This window comes from Simochromis diagramma, unplaced genomic scaffold (genome assembly GCF_900408965.1).
Source record: "Simochromis diagramma unplaced genomic scaffold, fSimDia1.1 OVJJ01000356.1, whole genome shotgun sequence".
In the NCBI taxonomy this organism is placed as follows: domain Eukaryota; kingdom Metazoa; phylum Chordata; class Actinopteri; order Cichliformes; family Cichlidae; genus Simochromis; species Simochromis diagramma.
The window spans coordinates 244,600-268,021 of NW_024386750.1; the positions used below are offsets into that span (position 1 = coordinate 244,600).

General features: G+C 38.8%; 1 protein-coding gene across 3 annotated transcripts; it reads left to right on the top strand.

Moving 5' to 3' along the window:
• Window positions 1-5,656: 5,656 nt before the first annotated feature.
• On the top strand, window positions 5,657-21,781 carry LOC120727549 (OX-2 membrane glycoprotein-like). Of its 3 annotated transcripts, XM_040021884.1 has the most exons (6): window positions 19,696-19,714; window positions 19,832-19,934; window positions 20,102-20,440; window positions 20,563-20,889; window positions 21,047-21,141; window positions 21,296-21,781. In XM_040021884.1, exons 2-6 carry the CDS (start codon window positions 19,874-19,876, stop codon window positions 21,323-21,325), a joined length of 852 nt encoding a protein of 283 aa, XP_039877818.1. In that variant the 5' UTR covers window positions 19,696-19,714; window positions 19,832-19,873; the 3' UTR covers window positions 21,326-21,781. The 3 variants fall into 3 exon arrangements, with proteins under 3 accessions (XP_039877828.1, XP_039877818.1, XP_039877811.1); XM_040021894.1 differs by lacking the exons at window positions 19,696-19,714; window positions 19,832-19,934 and adding an exon at window positions 5,657-5,724; XM_040021877.1 differs by lacking the exon at window positions 19,696-19,714 and having other exon boundaries at window positions 19,730-19,934.
• Window positions 21,782-23,422: the final 1,641 nt, after the last annotated feature.

A 23,422-nucleotide genomic window follows, 5' to 3' on the forward strand; every position in this document is an offset into this window, starting at 1 on the left:
TGTGGAGAAAAACACAACATCCAGTATCGTAACAAAAAAATTTCTGCTCTTAAATGGAAGAAAAAAACCTGAGTAGAAGCTCATATCAAGAAAATAGCTCCTCGGTTCACAGTAGCATCGCTCTGCTAACATGCTAACAGCACATTTGAGCTACTCACCCCCTCCCTTCCTGTGTTGAATCGTAAGCGTAAGCGAATCACTCAGGACTCGCTCACCCCCTCCTTCCTGTGCTGAATCATAGGTCGTGTCCAAATTCATGGGCTGCATCCTCCTGAGGACCCGGCCTTCGCGGTCTACGTGGGCCGGGTCCTCAGAAGGTCGGGTATGCCGGAAGTAAACGGCCGTGAAATTGGACGGCCTAGCCTTCTGATTAGCGTCACCGCTGTCTCGGTGGAGTTTAATAAACTCAGCCGTCTGCTCCTTGCTATCTAAAATATAACAGGACACTGGCGTAAATTCTCGACTGTCTCATACTTCTGTTTAATCAGTTTTCTGTTTGACGTTTAGTCAGCTGTGTAAAAACCAAGGAGGAACCCACCCGGGGGATTAATAAAGTTTTATTTTATCTAATCAAATCTAGTAACTTTAATCTCAGCCAAACCGATTTACTCACGAACAAACAAAACACTGAAAAAAGCCAAACAATAATATTTTGAGGTTGTCTAAGTGACTTATATATTATGTTTAACCCGAGTAGCGAAAGTCCGCGGTGATCTGAAAATGATGTGCCAGGAGTTGTGCCGTTCTCGGCCGCATCAGTAACCCTCGAGCTCCCGGCTAGCTATCGAGTTGGTGGGTAGCAGACGCCTCCGAAAACGTCGAAGCACTTTTGCAGATATGCGATATCTTGATAAACCGAGCAGATATTTGATGTTTACACAGCTACTTTCTCGCCTGAAAATATGTTAAAAGTTTATTTTGTGACCCAGAAAGATTAGTATGAGTAATTTTAAAACTTAGTAGCAGCCGCCATTGTTGGAAACTGGAGTTTGGCTGGGCCGCGCTATGAATTCTGGGATATGGTAGGCCATGAAGGACACACCCGACCCATCCTTCAAATTCGGGGAAAAGGAGGACGCATTTGTCGGCTGCATTCGGAGGAGTCTATGAATTTCGACAGCCTTCGGCGCGTCGCTGTGACGTAATCGGTCTACAAATGCGACCTCAGGAGGATGCAGCCCATGAATTTGGACACGACCATAGAGCGAACGAATCACTCACTCACTCACTCACTCACTCACCCCCTCCCTCCTGGCTCACAGCTTCTTCTTCTTCTTGGTTGGCAACAGAGGCGGAGCCAGACATTTGAAACACCCGGGGCTTAGCCCTAAAGGGTAGTATGCATGTGGTATTTTTTTTTTTTTTGGGGGGGGGGGGGGGTAGAAATGACTGAAAGATTGATAGGCTCTGTTTTGAGTTTTGTTCAAAAAAGAATGACTTCATATAGGGAAAAATATATATCACACATGCAGGACATCTTAAACTAGTTTTTTAATTAAGCAGCAAGGCAGAACAAAGCCGGGGCTGTATCAAGACACAGGGACTAAACCCCAATTCAACCAGACCCAGAACTGATCCGGAATTAAAACAGGACTACAACAGTTCAGAAGCAGGACTACTTAGGATTTAACCAAGACAGAACCAGAATCAGAACTAGATGATAGCACTAAAAATCATCAAAGACCTGCACTACACTTATTTTTTAATTCTACCAAAGTACAATATTTAGATTGAAAAAAGTTTATATAATTATTTAGCCTTGTTGTGCAAACAAGCCTAATAAATGTTCAAGCTTAATAAATGTAGAATTTGAAAAATAGCAAACTTAAAAAGAAACACTAGGTACGAGATACATGAGGACCTATGATACAGTGATACTTTTGGTAAACAACCATTTGACTAACATGTGTGTCTCACCTGCTCCTGTTCATCTCTGTTCTGTCCTCATTCTCCATCTCCCTCTCTCTCCCTCTCTGTTCCTCTCTCTCCCTCTTTGTGCTGACAATCATCAAATATACAGTTGAAACCAGATATTTACAAACTCTTCAGATCAAAACACAAACACTTTTTAAATTGTAACATCAAATCAGACTAAATGTTTATTTTTTTATGTTGATAAATATAAAAAACACATTTGTTAACTTTAAGAGTAAAGAGAGAAACTATCTGTATTTCTTAATTGCAAATGGCACCAAATTGTATTCAAACTGAGCCACACTTATGGAGCTCCACAGTTCTTTTCCTGGTGTTTTGGTTGACATCTCTTGATTTTCCCATGTCACAGAAACAGGCTCTGTGTTTTGCCTTATATGCATCCACAGCTGTGCCACCAATTTACTCACATGGACTCTACTAACCTATCAGAAGCTTCTTCAGCTCAGAATGGAATCGTCTGGAGTTTTCTTATTAATTAACAATAAACTTAGTGTATATGTGCTCCTAAATTTGGTGAAAGTGATAAAAAACAGAAAGCTCTGTCTCTCTTTATTCTGACATTTAACTAATTCAAAAGATATTTCAATATTTATCTAAAACAAAAGTTTACTCTAAATTGATGTTGTACAGTAAAAATGTTTTATGTTTTCTTCCTAAAGTGTAAATATCTGGTTACAAATGTGAATATCCTGCTGTGTACTGAAATCCCTCTTGTTTTGCATAGAAATATACTGAACAACATACAAAGCATAATATATAAAATAACATTTACCTGAGTTTTTTCTTTGAAAGAAGCCTCTAATGTCCATTCTTATATTTCAGTACATAACTGAAACCGATTTAGTCGGGGAGGGTAAGAACTGAAAATATGAAATAAACACACGTAAGCTAAGACTCTAAAAAGAAATAGCATTTGTTCGGCTTTTCATTTCGCCATTTGTTGATTCACTTGAAGAGCAAGTAACGTAATATTGGTCAAGTGATCAGTTTGATATCAATCTTTCGTGATGCACCGTCATATTTACATTATTTGTAGTGATGTGACGTTCTGTATCGAGGCTTCGGAGCGTGTGTCGAGTAATGGAGGGGGCGTTTCCGCGAAGCGCGTATCGAGGCTTGCTTCATTTATGGGAGGAGCTGAAAATGATGACGTCCGAAGCCTCGCTGCCCGGCTGTACCACGTGACTGGTTCATGAAGTGGTTCGAACTTTGCCGCGAGATATGACAGCGATATAAACCCCTCAGACTTCATTCAAAATGTGGGTGTTTGATGGAGAGTTGCGGTTAGTGAGAGTTTGGAGACAGTTTGGAGGTTTATGAGAGTGAGGAGAGAAAGTCAGGAGAGAATGGAGCCAGCTAAGAAGAGGAGGATGTCCTCCCCTGTGTGGGAACATTTTGATCTTATTCCTCCCAACAAGGTATGTAAATTTCTACAGAAGATGTATTTTCATGATACTGATGGTGCAATACAATTTATGTTGAGCTGGCTTGACTTTTGTACAAGGTGAAGTGTTTGCTATGTGCCAGGTAGCTGGGATATAACAACAACAACACCTCATCCATGCTTAGGCACTACAGAGCTTTGCATGAGAATAAGGGGGACACCGATTGTGGAGCAAGACCAGGTGAGCCATCAAATGCAATGATAATATAGGATGCAGTAATGTTACTAAATGATATAACAATATTATACAACTGTTATAAGTTACGTGTGTGATATTTATATTTGTGCTTTATCTTTATTGTCTTTCCTCAGGAGAACAATCTCAAATAGATGAAGACCTGGTCAGCATGGTGATTGAGGACTCCCAGCCATTTAGCATTGTGGAGGACAAAGGATTCAAAAGATTTGTTAAACCTAGCTATGCTCTCCCCACTAAAAAGGTCATAAAAGCAGTGAAAATTTAGTTTTTACAGAATAAAATGTGAACAGGCAGGACTGAGGCTCAAAGCCTCAGTGTGTAGCTGTCCATACCTCAACGTTACAAAAGCACAACTACTGTCCACACCCCAACCACACCTCACCTCACAGTAAATGATCATTTCCATTTCAAGCATTTCCAAATAATCATTTCCCATACTGCCACTATAAATATACACAGTATACTGCCATCACTACAATATACATGTTTTACACACTCCTTTTGTTGTTGACATTTACAGGCTGTGTGCAAAATGCCACACTCTTCAAATTCATGCCAGCTATTATTTTTACGTCCAGTAGGTGTCCTGCTAGAGCAAATGAAGCTTCATGAAGCTTCGCGTTGGGGTGAACCAATTGGATGAAAAGCTTCAGTGCTTCATGGGGCTTCATCTGCCCATCACTAATTATTTGTACGGTATGAATGATTTGCTTTGGTACCTGGTCAAACTTAAGCTCTCCTTAGTATGGCTGGCTCCGTTTCTCCAACAGCGCACACAGGCAGCAGCTGCCCCGCCCCCTCGCTCAGTCGCTTAGTGCCTGAGCTCGGATCATACCAATATCAGGGGGGATTCACGCACAGTCGTAAATTCCCACAGTGTGCACTATATGCTTCGAATATTGTGTGTACTTTTTGTTTTATACAGTTGTCAGCCAGACATCTAACTATGAAAAAATTACACTCCAAAATATCCCGGGCTTCTGACAAAACAACCCGGGCTTAAGCCCCCACGCTCCGCCCCTGGTTGGCAACCAATGTTAAGGCACATTACCGCTCCCTGGCTCACAGCTCAGTGGACATTTAGATGAGAAAATATATATTTAACACATTTAAGGAAAATACTAATAAAATAAAAATAAAAATAAAAATAAATAAAATAAAAATAAATAAATGTTTATTAAGCAATTTTGATAGGAAATTGCTTAATTTTAGAAATGTTTTTGCTCTTTTTTTCTCTATATAATAGTTGTTTTCTTTTAGAATCACTCATCTTAGCAGTAGGATTTACATGAAAAGAGAAACAAATTAAGTTTGAGTGAAAATGTACATTTTTTGCACTCTCTGGTCAACTGACTCAGTGAATCAAATGACTCAAAAAACCCGATTCACTCTGGTGAGTGACTCATTAAAACTCGATTCAGTAAAAAGAATCAAATTTACCATCACTATCCTGATCATTTATAATAAAGAACTAAATCTGTACATAATTCCTGTGGATTTTGTATTTAGTCTTGAGAAACAGCCTCAGTGGTGAGCAGTTCAGTGACAGAAGGACGTCCTATCTCGGGAGACAACGAGACAGGAGACACGAACGTTGAGCCTTGCCCCTGCGGGGATTTTATTGTTGTTTTCATGTGAAATTTTTTTTTTTTTAGAAACTTAGTTTTTATATTCTCTATTGCCTTGAATCCTCCACTGATCTTCCGGTTTTAGAAGGGTTTTTCTTCACAGAGAACACCTCGTGACAATCCCAAGGCGTTGTAGGCATGTCACGATTTGAACTTTATTCTCAACATCAATTTTTTTTTCTTCTTAATTTGCCCCTAATAATACATCGTAACATTCACTACAGACTGAATATGGGTTATTTTTATCTACCCAGGATAAATAAACTTGCTGCTGTGGTGAAATAAAGTTTCTAAAAAATGAGTCAACACTACACGTGAGCAAAAACAACACAGAAAAACTCCACAACTGCGTGGAATCCCCCCCCACCTCATATGTAAGAACCACTTAATGTAATTTTCTTTTTATGTCTTTAAAATGCCAAATGCACACTATAGAAACAGCTCGTGTTACTCTCTTTACAGCATGGCGGATGGTGCGATTATATATTTGCTTTCTCTTCTAATGGTCTGTTCTGAAGGTAAGCTGTGTTCAGTATTCTCCGTTTTGTTTTTAAAGCTGTTTTGTGGATGGGAGAAGAAAAAACGTTTCACTCGTAATTATTAGAAACTGATCTCAAAGAGGTCACAAGTATGATTTTTGTTTTTCATCTGAAGCCATGAGAGATTCTATACGAACAGTGGAGACATTAGATTTTATTTCTGTGAATATGGATTATTTTCATTAAGCGTTTACTGCAGCTGATGCTCCACACGGACGAAAAAACTGTTCTTAATACTGGGTTAGTGAACATGTTTGTTAATTAATTTTCTCTTCCCATATTTTTTTTTTACTCTACAACATTATCACTGGAGTATACCCAATACACCATTCTAGTATTCATTAAAATCTTCAGCAGTCAGGAGATGTTTGGTACAGTATGAGTATTGTTCATTTTGTAAAAACATAATGTTTAATTGATTCCCACTTTTTATGTTAGATAGCAAAATATGACATAGGCAGTTTTCATACTACAACTAAGAATTACTATTATCATTATTTTTTCCCTGTCCTGTCCAGAACTGTAGTAATCAGAATTACTGTCTGAAAGCCAAGAAAAATGGCCAACAGATTTATTTTCCCAAGTGGACCTTATGCTTTACTGGTCCACTTGATTGTTATACACTGTAAAAAAAAAAAAAAAAATACAGTACAATCTACTGTATAAACGTGAAGGAATTTTTCGTATTAGTCATTTACAGGTATTTTTCTGTATGTCTCGACTACTGCAATGCATTGTGGGAAAAAGAACCCGAAAAGGAGGGAAAAGTAAAAGCAAGAGCCTTAAAATCTCTGTGGTAAGTATTAAAACTCATGTTTTCTTTTATTAAAATAATGTTTTTCAAAAGACCACGTATTTTTATTTAGAAAGAATTGTTAATTTATTTGTTAATGGGTTTCGGCTGTCTCCAGACAAGTCAGGAATATTTTGCTGACTCATTTTTTAAATAATCGTTAGTTAGGTTTAACATGACTTAAGCTTTCCATTTTAGTTAATGTTAAAAATAATTTTTACTGTGATACCACCAGTTTTGCCCTTCAGTGGCTGAACCAGTTTTCATAAATATTATAGTTAGCTGTCTGTGTCTCTCTGGGTATTACTAATGTTAGCCTCTGATTTGGGCTGCTAAAGTAAAGACTTTTAGCTAGCTGACCAGCATACAGACTGTAGTGGTAATATTATTGAAAGTATAGTTTCACCTCAGCACATTTACAATTATGTCTATTTTGTAGCACATAGAAATGTTTAGTTAATATTTACAGACAGACACATTTTCCCTGTAACTGTGTTTTTACTCCAACATTTGTTGAAAATGTAATTTATGAAATGTTGAGCAGCATTTCTAGTATGTGGAATATTTTTGTCACCACACTGTGCTAATGTGATCAAATACTAATAATTATTACTAAAAGAATTCAATAATAAATCAATAATAACTATTTATTGATTGAACTATAATGTAAGCGCAGTGCTGGTGTGCAGGGGCTTTATATGCCTTGTGGGGGATGCTGACATATTATAAACTGTTGTGTTTATATCAAGCTTTTAGCCAAATATAAGCAGAGATATTTGTATCTTTCTTAAAAATCCAGATCCTTACAGATTATTTGAGAAATGGATCAACAGCTATCACTACTTGAAGCACTCTAAGTCCTGCAGTTGATCCAGAGCAGCTGGTCTCAGGAAATGAAGAAAAACCCTGACCACCTTCTCTACAAACACAAGGTCAGTTTAATGTTGTGGTTGATTTAGTTTTTCAAGGTATGTACTGTATGTCACTTTAATCATAAACTGCTTTTGTTGCAACAGAATGGTGTTATGTGTATGCAACTCTACGTGAATTATAATCCTTTGTAGGGCTGTGTGATATGACCAAAATCTCACATCCCAATATAAGACATTTCTCTCCTGATAACGATTTATATCACAAAATAGTGCATTTTCTGTAAATTCTGTGATTCTCGGGCAACTCGACTTATGTGAAGTGTTTTCAGTTGGGCGTTGTGTACCTGGAGTCGAGTGTTTTGACCGATGCGTGAAACTATACATTTTTAGACATGAGTTTAAACGGCCGCCATTTTCTTTCTGAGTATTTATTACACGGCGTGCTGCGAGGAAAAGCCTGTTCTAACGTTTGAGTCTAAAGATTATTTTGAGCACCTGACGGCTCTTTTTTGCTTTTCATTCGTAAACTCTCTCGAAATTCTTTCATGTGATTCTTGTGTTGGTGGTTAAAGAGGTTTGTCGTGTTTGAGTGGTGGTGGGGACCAGTTTGTGGCATCAATTGCATAGTACAGTTTTCTGGGGCGTGTCAGACTTTTCATACCCAAACCATGTCCATGCTACAGAGGTAGCCTCTTGTTTAACAATAAGGTCCTGGACTTGTTTTGACTGGTCCTTCTGTTTGGAGCTAGCTGGTTCTGCCTCATCCTCGCTGGCCATGCTGGTATTCTCTGTGCCTTTATCTGCGTGGTGACTGTAAGCGCCATTTATAGTTACTTGATGTTTTTATTTGAGGTTGTTTGTTTGATGCATATTCTGATATTTTATATTTGAGAATAATGTATATCATTTCAGTTTATTTTGAAAAGTCTCAACAGACACTTGAGCTTTATTGTGAAAGGTTTATGTGGAAAATAAACAAGTGGACGGCGGAGCCACACGATGGTTTTACCGTCATTGTTGGTAACGAAAGTACGCGTAAAAACAGTCACTTGTCCGTCCATAGTGTGGTTATTGTAAGTATAAGAGAAGGAGAGAACTTTAAGAAATAATATAGCAACTACAGTGACCATCAAAACCATGAAAAAAATATTGCCGTAAACAGTTTATTTTGCAACACCACAAAACAAACAATAGTGTATAATATGAAACGATAGAAATTTTTATATCGTCATCTGATATATATCGTCATATCGCACAGCCCTAATCCTTTTTTTGTTTCTGTTGTTTATGTTCAAGGTAAAAGTTTTTTTTATAAAAATACAAACTTTTTAAAAATGTGTTGTTGTTTCTCTTTTTTTCCTCAGAATAAACTGCGACTAGTCTCAATGGCTGAGCCTGAGATTTATTTAAAGCTCAGATGGACCTTGATGGACTAACATGCAGGCTGCATTCAGGACTTTGTCACACTGGTATATGAAGAGTGGTAACAAGAGAAATTGTGCACACACAATGTGTCACTTTATGCTTGCTCTTCTCCAGCCTCTGGTGTCACTTTGTAGTAATTTGTCTTACTATTGTCTTATTTGTTGTGATTTAGGGTCTGTGCGCACAAGCAGAGGTTTTGTTTTCAGAGTCTTGTCTAACATGTAATGGTCATGAAATATGTCAGACTTTTTCCTCTACTTAAACAGCTAAGAGCATTTGAACCCCGTGGACAGAAAGATGTGCATTAAGGATTTTGAACTATGATGTAAGTGTTGTCACTGCTGAGGATTCGTGGACACAGATCCTTATTCACTACGCTGCTGTTTACAGTTTAACTTTTCATCAGAACAAGCTCTTCTAATTGTACTTTGCTCCTCACTGACAAAACAAGTCCAGTAAATGAACTTTTATCTTTAAGTTTGGGACAGTGATCTGTCTTAATTTATTTTGTGTTTTAGTTATCATATGGGAAAAAGTTCTGTGGTTATCCATCCGTCCTGTTCGAATAAACCCAAAGTTCAGGAACATCTTCTTTAGATATGTTCAGTTTTAATCATGTGGCACCACTTAAACATTCAAGTATGTTATATTGTAAGGTAAAGACCCCAAAGAGTTAATCTCAGACAAATGTTCAGACAAATGTGAATTACATTCACTTCATTAATGAAGTGAACGTAATTCAGTAATCAAAGGTGTTTGGCTATAACTGACTACATGTGTATACTGTACCATAAGTGGACAGACATGGATGTAAACCACACCTTAACCATTTGGCTGAGGCAAAACTACCACAAGGCAGTGATTCTAACTAAAAGGTACTCTGGATATTATTAAATGTGAACATATCGTTAAATATGACATTTTTTGTTTGTCAGGTGTCCTGTTTGAAGAAAACACTTGGGAGCCCCTTGAATGAATGTAGATAAACACATTTACATGAGGGCAACCTGATTTCAAGGAAATAAAAATGCTCAAATTTGAAAGTTTGTGAGTTATTTTGTTCATGTATCAGCTGTTTAGTCGTTTTATGACAAGATGGATGCTGTCGTTATATTTTAGTATAGTGTTTGAGTTGAGGAGAATAAAAGAATATTTAACATTAATTGTACCAATGTTGTTGTGTACGAAGCACAAATGAATTTAAAAAACCCGATGAAGCAAGCATGAAGGAGAACCGGGCCCCAGACTTCTAGAGGACCACTGAAGGGGCAACGTTTTTAACATTTGACACAGCTGAGCGGCCGTGTGTTTAAGGAACGGACTCAAAAGCAGGCGCAGGAGACATGTACTGAAGTTTAACCAAAAGTGAGCCTTTATTGTGGCTGACATAAAAAACAAAACCAGGCAAGATGACATTAGGGCGAAACAAAACTAAAACCTAAACTGGGAAAAACTAAAACTATCTATGAAAATGATGACAACGGACATGGACATGAAACTGAACAGGAACATGCAACCAACGTAACTATGAAATAATCCAAACAAAGGTAACGAGGGAAGTGGAGACACAGCTGATACAAATGAACATTACGCCACAAGGGGAAGTAAAACAAAACACACTGAACATGGAAACACTGGACTCCTCGAAATAAACCAGGAAACCTGGACAGACTGGACACGAGAAGACAAGCTTGATAACCTGAAACACGCAGACAAGAAACACATGAAAGACTGACACAAAAGACAGAAAAAGACTGACAAACACGGGGACATAGATAAAACCTAAACTAGACTGAGACTCAACTAACTCCTTACTAATAATAACCAAACAAGAAGTAAACAGTCTTCCAATATAACATAAGGAATCGAAAATACACTCAAAACGTGATTATGAAAAATTTACAGTGAGATGCCTACAGGTTTTATTGCAGCTGATAAGTAGCAGACACACACTTGGTGCTCATGCCTCACATGTCTATTTGTTTGTGCAGCTCTAACAGCAGTGATCCAAACACAGCAGACTGTGCTGGCAGCAGTGGGAGAAGATGCTGAATTCAGCTGTCAGCTGTTGGAGACTAAAGACGTCCTTCAGGTCACATGGCAGAAAGTCTTACAAGATGTGGAGACAAATGTTGCCACGTACAACAAGTACTTTGGTCAGAGAGTGAATGATGGCTTTAAAGATAAATTTGAGTTTAAATACACTGGACTACAGAACTGCTCCATAGTCGTCAGGAATGTCACAGAGCAGGATGAAGGATGCTATCGTTGTCTGTTTAACACTTATCCTGAAGGAGCCTTTATTGGTAGAACCTGCCTCCAAGTTTCTGGTAAGAACTTTTATCTTCTTTAACCAGCAACAGGAGACTCAAAATAATATAGTGGATTGATGTGATGATATTTCCTGATCCTTCACAGAGCTGCATGAACCTGTTGTTGATGTCAGAGAGTCAAACTCTACTGAAGAGTGGGTTGTTTCCTGTTCAGCCACTGGTCGACCTGCTCCCACTGTAACACTCAGTGTCTCACAACAAGACCTCAGCTTCTCACAGTACAACACTGTCAGTGTGTCCAACACCAACGCTACATTCACTGTCACCACTACAGCTGTGCTCTCAGGTTCACGTAAACACAGCACACAGGTGGGATGTGCAGCACGAGTGCTCTCTGCTCCTCACAGAGAGGTGATGGTGACCATTCCTGATGATGATGGTGGTGGTGATGGTGATGATGATGATGATGATGATGATGATGATGATGATGGTGAGAAACTCTTTTAAAGTCACTGATTTATAATTGATGATTACACTGTGATTGTAATGTTTCCTTTTTTTCCAGGTCTAGATGAAAACTTTGGATCTAAACGCAGAAATTTAGGTGAATTCACATTTGTATGTTTTTGAGTTCAGTTTTTTTTCATCTTTTTTTATTTTATGTTTGAATTAATTTTTCCTTCTTTCCTCTGTTTTCTCAAAAGCAGTCAGGATTTCAGTCATTCTGTCCTCTGTGTTGCTGGTTGCCTTTAGTTGTGTTGCTGCACTCATCTTTGTCCATCATAGAACAAAATCTCACAACAGGTAATCCTATTAAAACCTGTCTGTGTTGCATTTTCTCCTGATAAATGTTTGTGCAGCTTTAACTGTTTTAAAATTTTTCAGTTTTTCACACAGGAATCTCAAGATAAATAAGACACCTGAAACTAAGATCAGAGACAGTCAGGAGTAAGTCACTCTTTATCCTGTTTTTCTGCACTGTTGACATTTTTTAATCTTCCTTCGGGCTCTTTTTTATTTTCATATTTCATTTCTTCTAATAAGTGTCCATAGTCCTCTGTTATCATTTTAATTTCAAGCCTAATCTAACACTAACCACAAACACTTAAACACTTTGCTCACTTTCCTCTGTCCAGGCTATTTCTTTACTTTAATCATGTGATCAAATAAAACTATTTCTTATTTTCATTGAAGGACTGAAGCATCTTTATTCACAGCAGAGGGCAGCGAGGTCAGAAACGAAGGAGCGTCTGAGAGAAATCACCAAGACAACAACCTGATGTTCTCATCAGAAGCAGCAGGAAGACTGAATTTTGAACAAATGTATTGTTGATGTGACTGGAGATTAAAAACATCTTTGTGTTATAAACCACTGATGTGATTATGTTAATAGTTTACCGACAGGTTATTATTATTATTCAGTTATCATTGATGCTGATATAATGATGCATTGTGTCACTTTACATGTATGAAATGAAGATTTAAGTATTGTTTCAAGTTGCCGTTTAGGTGCAGATATGATGCAGCGGGTGGAGTTCAACATCAGCGTGTGACGGTTGAAATAGTTTAGGATCATCAACCTGCAGCTGACTTGCAAATAAATGTGACCAACAGCTAAAGACAGAGAGAGAGAAACCACGCGTCTAGTTCATGCATTGGTGGTTAGACTCCGATGGTCCAGCGCAGCAGAACACAATCACAGCTGTGATAGCGATTGGTGCAGGACCCCCAGAGTATAGATGCTGGTGGTGGAGATGAAGATGGAGGCTTGAATGGCGCCTGAGAGATGAGTGAAAGGTGGTGGTGGTGGTGGGGAGGAGGTGGGTTGTACAAAGGCATCTGAAAAGAAGAGTCACAGATGCGCAGTGAGATTTTAAGTACATGGAGTGAAGGCTGATTGGCCTAAAGAAGGAGGGCTGAGTGCTGATTGGACTAGATCCGTGATGTCACAACCAGCTTGACAAGCATGTGAAAGTGGAAGTGATGTAAAACTTACATTAGCTGCCAAACACCTGGGAAGCAGACAGACGTGTGACTACAGAGCCTCATGATGGTCACATGAAAACCACCAAGCTTAATGTTTTTAGCTGATTTGTTAGTGTGTGTGTGTGTGTGTGTGTGTGTGTGTGTGTGAGAGAGAGAGAGAGAGAGAGAGAGAGAGAGAGATGCAATGTTAAATCTTAAACCTTTTGTTGGATGATAAATAATGTCTTTTCATATTTTTCTAATCACATGCCTCATTCCAGGAGGGATGTTTGCTGTAACTTTGTCCTCGCACACTGACAGTAAAGCTGTCCTGTCTTAAATTGTTTGTTGGGACATGTTTGTTTGTTTGTTTGTTTTATTGTGTGGATTCTTCTTATCAATGTTTGAAGCATTTTCCAACTGTATTTAAAATGCGTAATTATTTCATTAATATAATAATAATATATTTCACGTCATCTGCTTTTTGCGGATGATGTGGTTCTGTTGGCTTCATCGGATGAGGGCCTCCAGCTCGCACTGGAACGGTTCGCAGCCGAGTGTGAAGCAGCGGGAATGAGGATCAGCACCTCCAAATCTGAGGCCATGGTTCTCAGCCGGAAAAGGGTGGAGTGCCCACTCCGGGTCGGGGATGAGTTCCTGCCCCAAGCAGGGGCGGAGCGTGGGGGTGGCTTACTGGGCTTAAGCCCGGGTTGTTTTGTCAGAAGCCCGGGGTATTTTGGAGTGTAATTTTTTCATAGTTAGATGCCTGGCTGACAACTGTATAAAACAAAAAGTACACACAATATTCGAAGCACATAGTGCACACTGTGGGAATTTACGACTGTGCGTGAATCCCCCCTGATATTGGTATGATCCGAGCTCAGGCACTAAGCGACTGAGCGAGGGGGCGGGGCAGCTGCTACCCGTGAGTGCGCTGTTGGAGAGACGGAGCCAGCCATACTAAGGAGAGCTTAAGTTTGACCAGGTACCAAAGCAAATCATTCGTACTGTACAAATAATGTAAATATGACGGTGCATCACGAAAGACTGATATCAAACTGATCACTTGACCAATATTACGTTACTTGCTCTTCAAGTGAATCAACAAATGGCGAAATGAAAAGCCAAACAAATGCTATTTTTTTTAGAGAATCTTAGCTTACGTGTGTTTATTTCATATTTTCAGTTCTTACCCTCCCCGACTAAATCGGTTTCAGTTATGTACTGAAATATAAGAATGGACATTAGAGGGTTCTTTCAAAGAAAAAACTCAGGTAAATGTTATTTTATATATTATGCTTTGTATGTTGTTCAGTATATTTCTATGCAAAACAAGAGGAATTTCAATACACAGCAGTATATTCACAGTTTAAACCAGATATTTACATACACTTTATGGAAAATACAAGAACATTTTTTTACTGTACAACATCAATTTAGAGTAAACTTGTTTTGTTTTGGATAAATATTGAAATATCTTTTGAATTAGTTAAATGTCAGAATAAAGAGAGACAGAGCTGTCTCTCTTTTTTATCACTTTCATCAAATTTAGGAGTACATATACACTAAGTTTATTGTTAATTAATAAGAAACTCCAGACGATTCCATTCTGAGCTGAAGAAGCTTCTGATAGGTTAGTAGAGTCCATGTGAGTAAATTGGTGGCACAGCTGTGGATGCATATAAGGCAAAACACAGAACCTGTTTCTTTGACATGGGAAAATCAAGAGATGTCAACCAAAACACCAGGAAAAGAATTGTGGAGCTCCATAAGTGTGGCTCAATTTTGAATACAATTTGGTGCCATTTGCAATTAAGAAATACAGATAGTTTCTCTCTTTACTCTTAAAATTAACAAATATGTTTTTATATTTATCAACATAAAAAAATAAACATTTAGTCTGATTTGATGTTACAATTAAAAAAGTGTTTTTATCTGAAGAGTACATAAATATCTGGTTTCAACTGTATATTTGATGATTGTCAGCACAAAGAGAGAGAGAGGAGAATGAGGACAGAACAGAGATGAACAAGAGCAGGTGAGACACACATGTTAGTCAAATGGTTGTTTACCAAAAGTATCACTGTATCATAGGTCCTCATGTATCTCGTACCTAGTATTTCTTTTTAGGTTTGTTATTTTTCAAATTCTATATTAAGTTATGCAGGCTTGTTTGCACAACAAGGCTAAATAATTATATAAACTTTTCAGAATCTAAATAGTGGACTTTGGTAGAATTAAAAAACAAGTGTAGTGCAGGTCTATGATGATTTTTAGTGCTGCTATCATCTAGTTCTGATTCTGGTTCTGTCTTGGTTAAGTCCTCAGTAGTCCTGATTTTGAACTGTTGTAGTCCTGTTTTAATTCCAGATCAGTTCTTGGTCTGGTTGAATTGTAGTTTAGTCCTTGTGTCTTGATACAGACCCGACTTTGTTCTGCCTTGATGCTTAATTAAAAAACTAGTTTATGGTGTCCTGCATATGTGATATATTTTTTCCTATATGAAGTCATTCTTTTTTGAACAAAACTCAAAACAGAGCCTATTAATCTTTCAGTCTTTCAGTCATTTCTAAAATAATAATCCCACATGCAAGTGGAGGAGTTCAAGTATCTCAGGGGGTCTTGGTTCGCGAGTGATGGGAGAAGGGAGCCGGAGATCGACAGACGGATTGGGGCTGCAGCTGCAGTAATGCGGACGCTGCACCGGTCCGTCGTGGTGAAGAGGGAGCTGAGTGTGAAAGCGAAGCTCTCAATTTACCGGTCGATCTACGTCCCTACCCTCACCATGGCCACAAGCTGTGGATAGTGACCGAAAGAACGAGATCGCGGATAGAAGCGGCAGAAATGAGCTTCCTCCGAAGGGTGGCTGGCCTCTCCCTTAGAGATAGGGTGAGAAGTTCGGCCATCCGGGAGGGGCTCAGAGTAGAGCAGCTGCTGCTCCACATCGAAAGGAGCCAGCTGAGGTGGTTCGGGCATCTGACAAGGATGCCTCCTGGGCGCCTCCTGGGTGAGGTGTTTCAGGCATGTCCCACCGGGAGGAGGCCCCGGGGCAGACCCAGGACACGCTGGAGAGATTATATCTCTCGGCTGGCCTGGGAACGCCTTGGTGTTCCCCTGGATAAGCTGGAGGAGGTGGCTGGGGAGAGGGAGGTCTGGGCCTCTTTGCTTAGGCTGCTGCCCCCGCGACCCGGCCTCGGATAAAGCGGATGAAGATGGATGGATGGATGGATGGATATTTCACGTATTTCAAGGCAATGGCCACACAACAACAGCATGTAACAGTCATAAATGGATATCCATCCATCCATCCATTCGCTTCCGCTTATCCTTTTCAGGGTCGCGGGGGGCGCTGGAGCCTATCCCAGCTGTCATAGGGCGAGAGGCAGGGTACACCCTGGACAGTTCGCCAGTCTGTCGTAGGGCTAAATGGATAATTTAGTGATATTAGTCCATCTTACAGGAGGAAGTGGAACAGCAGATTTTTGTGACTTCAGACTTGAACATTTCCTCTCCTTTAATATAGTGAAAGCAACATGTTTCATCTACATACATGTGCTGCAAGCAGATGACTCTTATGCATTAGAGTGATAAAAACTACAAGCTGAGCGTTAATGAAGGAATGAAACTGTGGCGCCTCCCCGGGGATGAAACAAGATACACAGAAGATTTTACAATCTGCGTGTCATTCTGCAGACCCTCGATCCTCCAACTATCTAATGAAGGTAATGCGCTGTGACAGAGTTACAAAAGGAGAATATTATCTCTGACAAACCTCTGATGGCATTCATTGACACAGATACTGTCCATTAATCTCTCCCTTAATTAAAAATTGCATTTTGATTTACACTAATACATTTCATCTTCTCAGGCTTTAAAACCAGGTTTGTCATTTGAGAGTCTGAGTGTGTGCAGTTCAGATAAAACCAGTTCATACCTGATGGGATGAATACTTTATTTGAATTTTTTTTTTCATGCATTCCTGTTAAAAACTTATTTACTGAGGTTTTACTTTTACTTTACTTTATTTATATAGCACATATAATAACAACAAAATGCTGACCTGTACAAAGAAGGGAAAAAGATTACACAGTAACAAATAACATCAATAACAAATACCTGATAAAAGATGATTAGGTGGACAGACAGGTAACTCTCATGCGGTGTCGAAAGCCAGTGAGAATAAATGTGTTTTAAGATGGGATTTGAAAAGACTGATGGTCGGGCCCTTTCTAATGTGGAGAGGTAAATCATTCCACATTTTTCGGCACCACAACCACAGATTCCCAGTAACCTCTGTGGACCAGCCTCGATTTAGAAGTGGCCAAGAGCAAGAGATCACTTGATCTTAGATCTCTAGGGGGTATATATGGCTGCAGTAAGTCAGACAGATGTTCTGGAGCCTGACCGTTCAGCACTTTGTAAGTCAACAACAAAATGTTGTATTTAATTCTAAAGCGGACTGGGAGCCAGTGAAGTGAGGCGAGCACCGGGGAAATATGCTCGTGTCTCTTCGAACGTGTCAGGAGACGAGCTGCAGCGTTCTGGACTAGCTGGAGCCGTGCTAGACAAGACTGGCTAACACCTACATATAGAGAATTACAGTAGTCCAGTTGAGATAAGATAAAAGCGTGAATTACTCGTTCTAGGTTTTTAAAAGATAAAAAGGATTTCACCTTGGATAAGAGCCTCAATTTAAAAAAAGGACGACTGTACAACAGAGTTAATTTGTTTCTCAAAGGTAAACTTACTATCTCGTATAACCCCCAGATTTTTGGCATGCGGTTTAACACAAGGTGCCAAAGTGTGCAGGTCGAGATCCGGGGTACTAGAATAGCAGCTTGATCCAAAGATGATCACAAGATGATCACGAGAAAATTTGAGGCCATCCAGATCTTAACTTCGCAGAGACACTGAAATAAGGATTCCAGCGAAGCGGAGGTGTTGTTATTTGTAATCTTGTCTTAGGATCTGATTCAGATGAGGAATGCGAGAAATGCAAATACACAGCAAATTCAAAAGTGTTAAATTTTTTGGTGTTAATAGTCTTCTTGCAAAAGTAGAGTTAATTTTACTCTAAGCAGAGTCACATTCTTTTAATGTAACTCTGAGGTGTAAAATGATAGTAGTTAAAATCAAGTGTTAAAAATGAGTGTTTCTCTGTCAAATCTGGAGGTGTTACAATGGAAACATTAACTCCTGACCTCTTAACTCTGAACTCCTACAGGGGCTATGACACCAACAGAGTAAATTCACAGACTCCGCCCCCAGTACGGCTCCAATCGAAGCTGAAGTGAAGCCGTTTCAGAACATTTTGCTCTACATATTTGAGTTGTTTGCCATGCTTGGTAAGTCATTTTTTCAAAGATTGTTTCAATTATTATTATGAGCTTTTACTTCTGTGGCTCTTTGGAGTTGAGACAAAGCTGTGTGAAAGGCATTAGCCATGTTGCTCGGTGATAGCATAATATTCTGTTTTAGCTAGCTGAAAGGTATTGTTTGCAGGCAAATACCACAGCCTTGAAAAAAGCTTGCATGTGAATTTTCAGTCAAACTTTTGGTCAAATACACCTAAAACAATGTCTAGAATGTGAAATGTTGGTATAATGGTGCTGCTTGAAGCCTGAAAACGATCGCTCATAAAAAAAAAACGAGCAAACAGCAGTAGCAGACGTCCTGACTGGATTCTACGTTAGCATAGATCCCTCCAGAGTTTTGTGCACACGGTTTAGGTAAAAATGAAAAAGGTTGAGGTTTCACATTTAGTTCAGTATTACCTGTTGTCTGTGTCCTTGTCTTTTGGGAAAATACTTTACACAAGTAATGGCTCAAAGAGGATTCCTTTTTTTTTTTTTTTTTTTTTTTTTTTACTGTGCTGCAATTGTTTACTGGATTATTTGTGCCATTAATTAGTGTCAACTAATTTTTATTCAATCTCCGCACAGGATATGTTTGTGAAGATGGAATATGGGGGAGAGCAGAAGTGCGTTGAAGTTCCACAAAGGGATGAATGAAGGACATGCATATTGTATTGAAGAAATAAGTGATGAGAATGCTGTTATTTGCATTTACCAGCTCACCTATGTCAGACCTTTTGATAAACAAAATTCTAATGAAAGTGAGAACATGTACACTGTTACATCTTTCAGAAAATGTTTTGAAATTGTGGTGCGCAGTTCAGAATAAATGTTTTTCAAAAACCATTGCATCTTTTTAGTAAATGTTTATTTCCAAAAGAAATTTCTAGAAGTTCAGAACAGTAAAATTCCCGCTTTTTAGAATGAATTAGAAGATAACTCTTACGTAGTTAAACTAAAATACTCTTTGAGAGTTAATATATAAACTCTTAACACCAAGTGTTAAATTATCAACTCCAGACAGATTTGGTGTTTAACACTAAATCAGAGTTAACGTACCAACTCTCCAAAAAGAGTTAAATTAACACTCTCTGGTGTGGACCCATATAGACACTTTAATAGTGTTGAAATCAAATCCGACAGTGTTAATTTGGACATGCTGGATTTGCTGTGTAGCAACGTTTTCACTTCCACTTTTTTGTGGCCGTTCTGATTTCAAACTTCATACTTAACTTTTTTTTCACAGAAGCCCTGAGAAAAAGCAGAAAGAAAACCATGAAAACAGAAGTAACTTGTTGTGTTTTTAAAACTCGCCAGTCATTGTGTTGTATGTCTGCACGGAATTCTGTGTAGTACATGCATATATTTATTCAATACAAACCTGACATCTTTTTATATCCACAGAGCTCTCGGGTTCATCTCAAACTTTGACACTTTATAACAGCAATGACATATTGTGTGCTTGTCTATCTACTTTTTCTCTGTGGATGTGGAGTCCTTCCAAAAGGTAGGAAACAGTAACCAGTGTTTCTCTTTGATGCTGATTGGGTTTTTTTTTTATCATGTTAATGTTTGACTTCATGTCAGGATAAGGATAAAAAGAAAAGCTGCTTCTTTCACTGACTAATATTTCCTCATTCTCACATCTAACCGTTCATTTATTTTCTCCTACAGCTCTAACAGCAGTGATCCAAACACAGCAGACTGTGCTGGCAGCAGTGGGAGAAGATGCTGAATTCAGCTGTCAGCTCTTGGAGACTAAAGACGTCCTTCAGGTCACATGGCAGAAAATCTCTCCTGATGTGGAGACAAATGTTGCCACCTACAACAAGTACTTTGGTCAGAGAGTGAATGATGGCTTTAACGATAAAGTCAAGTTTAAACACACTGGACTACAGAACTGCTCCATAGTCGTCAGGAATGTGACGGAGCAGGATAAAGGCTGCTATCGCTGTCTGTTTATCACTTACCCTGAAGGCTCCTTCATCGGTAGAACCTGCCTCCGAGTCTATGGTAAGAACTTTTACTTTCTTCAAGCAGATTAGACTCAATCAAATAAAGATACTATAAAATGCGTCAGAAGCTGGTTTCTTCTTGACAATGTAGTCTTTGCAATATGTCCTGATCCTTCACAGAGCTGCATGAACCTGCTGTTGATGTCAGACAGTCAAACTCTACTGAAGAGTGGGTTGTTTCCTGTTCAGCCACTGGTCGACCTGCTCCCACTGTAACACTCAGTGTCTCACAACAAGACCTCAGCTTCTCACAGTACAACACTGTCAGTGTGTCCAACACCAACGCTACATTCACTGTCACCACTACAGCTGTGCTCTCAGGTTCACGTAAACACAGCACACAGGTGGGATGTGCAGCACGAGTGCTCTCTGCTCCTCACAGAGAGGTGATGGTGACGATTCCTGAGGCCCAGCAGGTGTTTGCTGCTGCTACTGCTGATTATAATGGTGAGAAACTCTTTCAAAGTCACAGATTTATAAAGTGATGATATCTGAGTGAATCTGCATCTAATAACAATGACTTCAGTAGGCCTACATTTCCCTGTGATCTATAATTGATGTATTAGCGTTTTCCATTGTAACATTGTTCCTGCTTTTCTCACAGATTCCACCTCAGTGATTGTAATAGCTACAATAGCAGGACTGACAGTTTTTGCTTTAGTAGCTGCTCTCATTGCACTCCTGCTTGAAGAAAAAGTGGTAACTTTTTTTCTTTTGACTTAATATATGCCTTTTATGTGGCTCTTCCTATTAAAATAATTATATGAATTGACTCCAAGAGTCTACATCCACATATATCCAGTAATATCTGTAAATATCTGCAGCGCTGACTTTAAACTGTTTAAATCCGCAGGTCTCCAAATTCAGGACCTCAGTCCTTTAGACCAGCTGTGAGATGTACTGGAACAGGAGATTGTCATTCTTTGTGTGGAGCACACAAATCTTCAGCAACTGTGTGATGCTATCAGCTATCATTTGTGTGTGTATGCTAAATCCTCACAGGCTAGTCTAACAGTGTTTTACTATTTTTGATTGTATAGAGAGATGAAACCATTGAAAGAGGTCATGAATTATATAGGAAATTCAATTCAATTCAATTTTATTTATATAGCGTCAAATCACAACAACAGTCGCCTCACAGCACTTTTTATCTTAGAAGATGTGATCACCAAACTGGCCCTCTCAAAAAGCAAAACATCATCCACTGTAACGTGTGTCTTTTCGTTTTAGTTCATTAAGTAGTAAAAAAAAAAATCTGGTGATCACATATAACCCCGCCTCTTCAATCTTTCAGTGTGAATCACATCAATTACACTTCCTGTTTCTAAACATAATGACCACATAGAAAGCACAGCCTTGTACTTCCAGTCACATGAAAAGCTCCGTTTTTTATTTTCTCTTCCTGTTAGTTCAATTTTTTGAGGTCAAACCCTCAAAACTCCAGTTAACCCTTCTTCAGTCTCTCATACCTGCTAAAAACTGAATAGTGTCACCTTTTCATAAACAGCCTGGGTTATAATTTTGGCTCTATTTTATGGATGTGAATACATTAAAGCATTTTACACTTAAGTGCTGTGCTGTGCTCAGTGTTGATTTTCTTTTTATAATGTTCATATTTCTCATATTTGTACTTTTTATACAGGATTTGTGTTTATCTGTGTCCCTGTCTTGATGTGAAAGTCACACTGGAGTACAGCATGTAATGTAATGTTGTAGTTTTTGCACATTATCAATAGGGCTTTTCAATCCTGCGTGTTGTGTGAGATACTTCCTGGGTTCGGGGTGCAGCATTGCTGTTCTTGCCTTTTATGGTCCTCTTAGGCAAATATAGCCTGACAAAGTAGGACTATCATAATGATTTATTTTAATGCACCATATAACAAAAAAATTGTAAAGAGCCAGAATAAAACAATAGATCTTATGCAGAAATATTAGAGACAAATCGGGACTAAATTACTAATAAAGATTATATAAAGACTGTTCCCACATCTTTTTTTTATTCTGTATTTTTATAATTATTCTAGACCAGGGGTCAGCAACTTTGAACACCCACAGAGTCATTTGGATCTGGTTTCCACGGAAAAGAAAACACCGGGAGCCGCAAATACTGTGTTGACATCTAACATGAAGATAACACTCTATACATTGTTTTTTTTTACTTTTATGCTTTGTATAAACAACTATAGTGTGTTGCTTGTTAAATCCATGAAGTGCTATAGAGAAAATTAAATTTTATTTATGTAAGGAATACATTTCGAACTCTTAAAAAATTATAACAAAAAAAGAAAGACACCCAGTCTAAGGTCTCTTTTCAGTGAATTAAAAAGCTGAACTATCACATCACAGCAAGGTACGCCAGTGTGTTTTGTTGAACGGACCTAGAAGCAGAGTTTGAAGAGGATTTGCAGGTTTTAACAAAAAGCAATCTTTTATTTGGATGATGGCACGTGAAAAACATGGAACCTAGAAAAACTAAGAAAACTAGGAAACAGTTTGACTGTGACTATGGTGGAGATAACAGACGACCTGACAAAGACATACAGAGGACATAAATGCACACAGGAGGTGATCACGGGAAGTGAGGACACATGGGGAAACAGCTGACTGACTAATGACGGGACAGGGGAAGTGAAACTACATACAATGAACAAAGAAGTAGCCTTGATCTGAATTTTAATTTATTTTTTTAAAAAGCACTATGCTACTAAAAAATTGCCTCTGCTCCTGAACCTTTGCAAACAGCACCTGCAAATCGGGGCTGTGCAAAGTCACTTTCATCTTTACGGAGGACTGTAAGCTGTCGTCTGTGAGGCGTGAGCGGTGTTTGTTTTTAACATAGTTCATGGTGGAGAATAGCTGCTCACGTACAACGTCACATACGTATCTGGATCCGAAGATCGGCAATCCACATATTAGGCATACTGGTAGGCTGCCCTCCTCAGAAGTAAATGCAAATGAATCTGCCCAGGCATCATTAAAT

Coding starts and splice junctions, on each gene's coding strand:
- LOC120727549 (XM_040021884.1), top strand. CDS start 19,874: ATGACATATTGTGTGCTTGTCTATCTACTTTTTCTCTGTGGATGTGGA. Junction 19,935..20,101: donor ATGTGGAGTCCTTCCAAAAG/GTAGGAAACAGT, acceptor TTTCTCCTACAG/CTCTAACAGCAGTGATCCAA. Junction 21,142..21,295: donor TCCTGCTTGAAGAAAAAGTG/GTAACTTTTTTT, acceptor TTAAATCCGCAG/GTCTCCAAATTCAGGACCTC.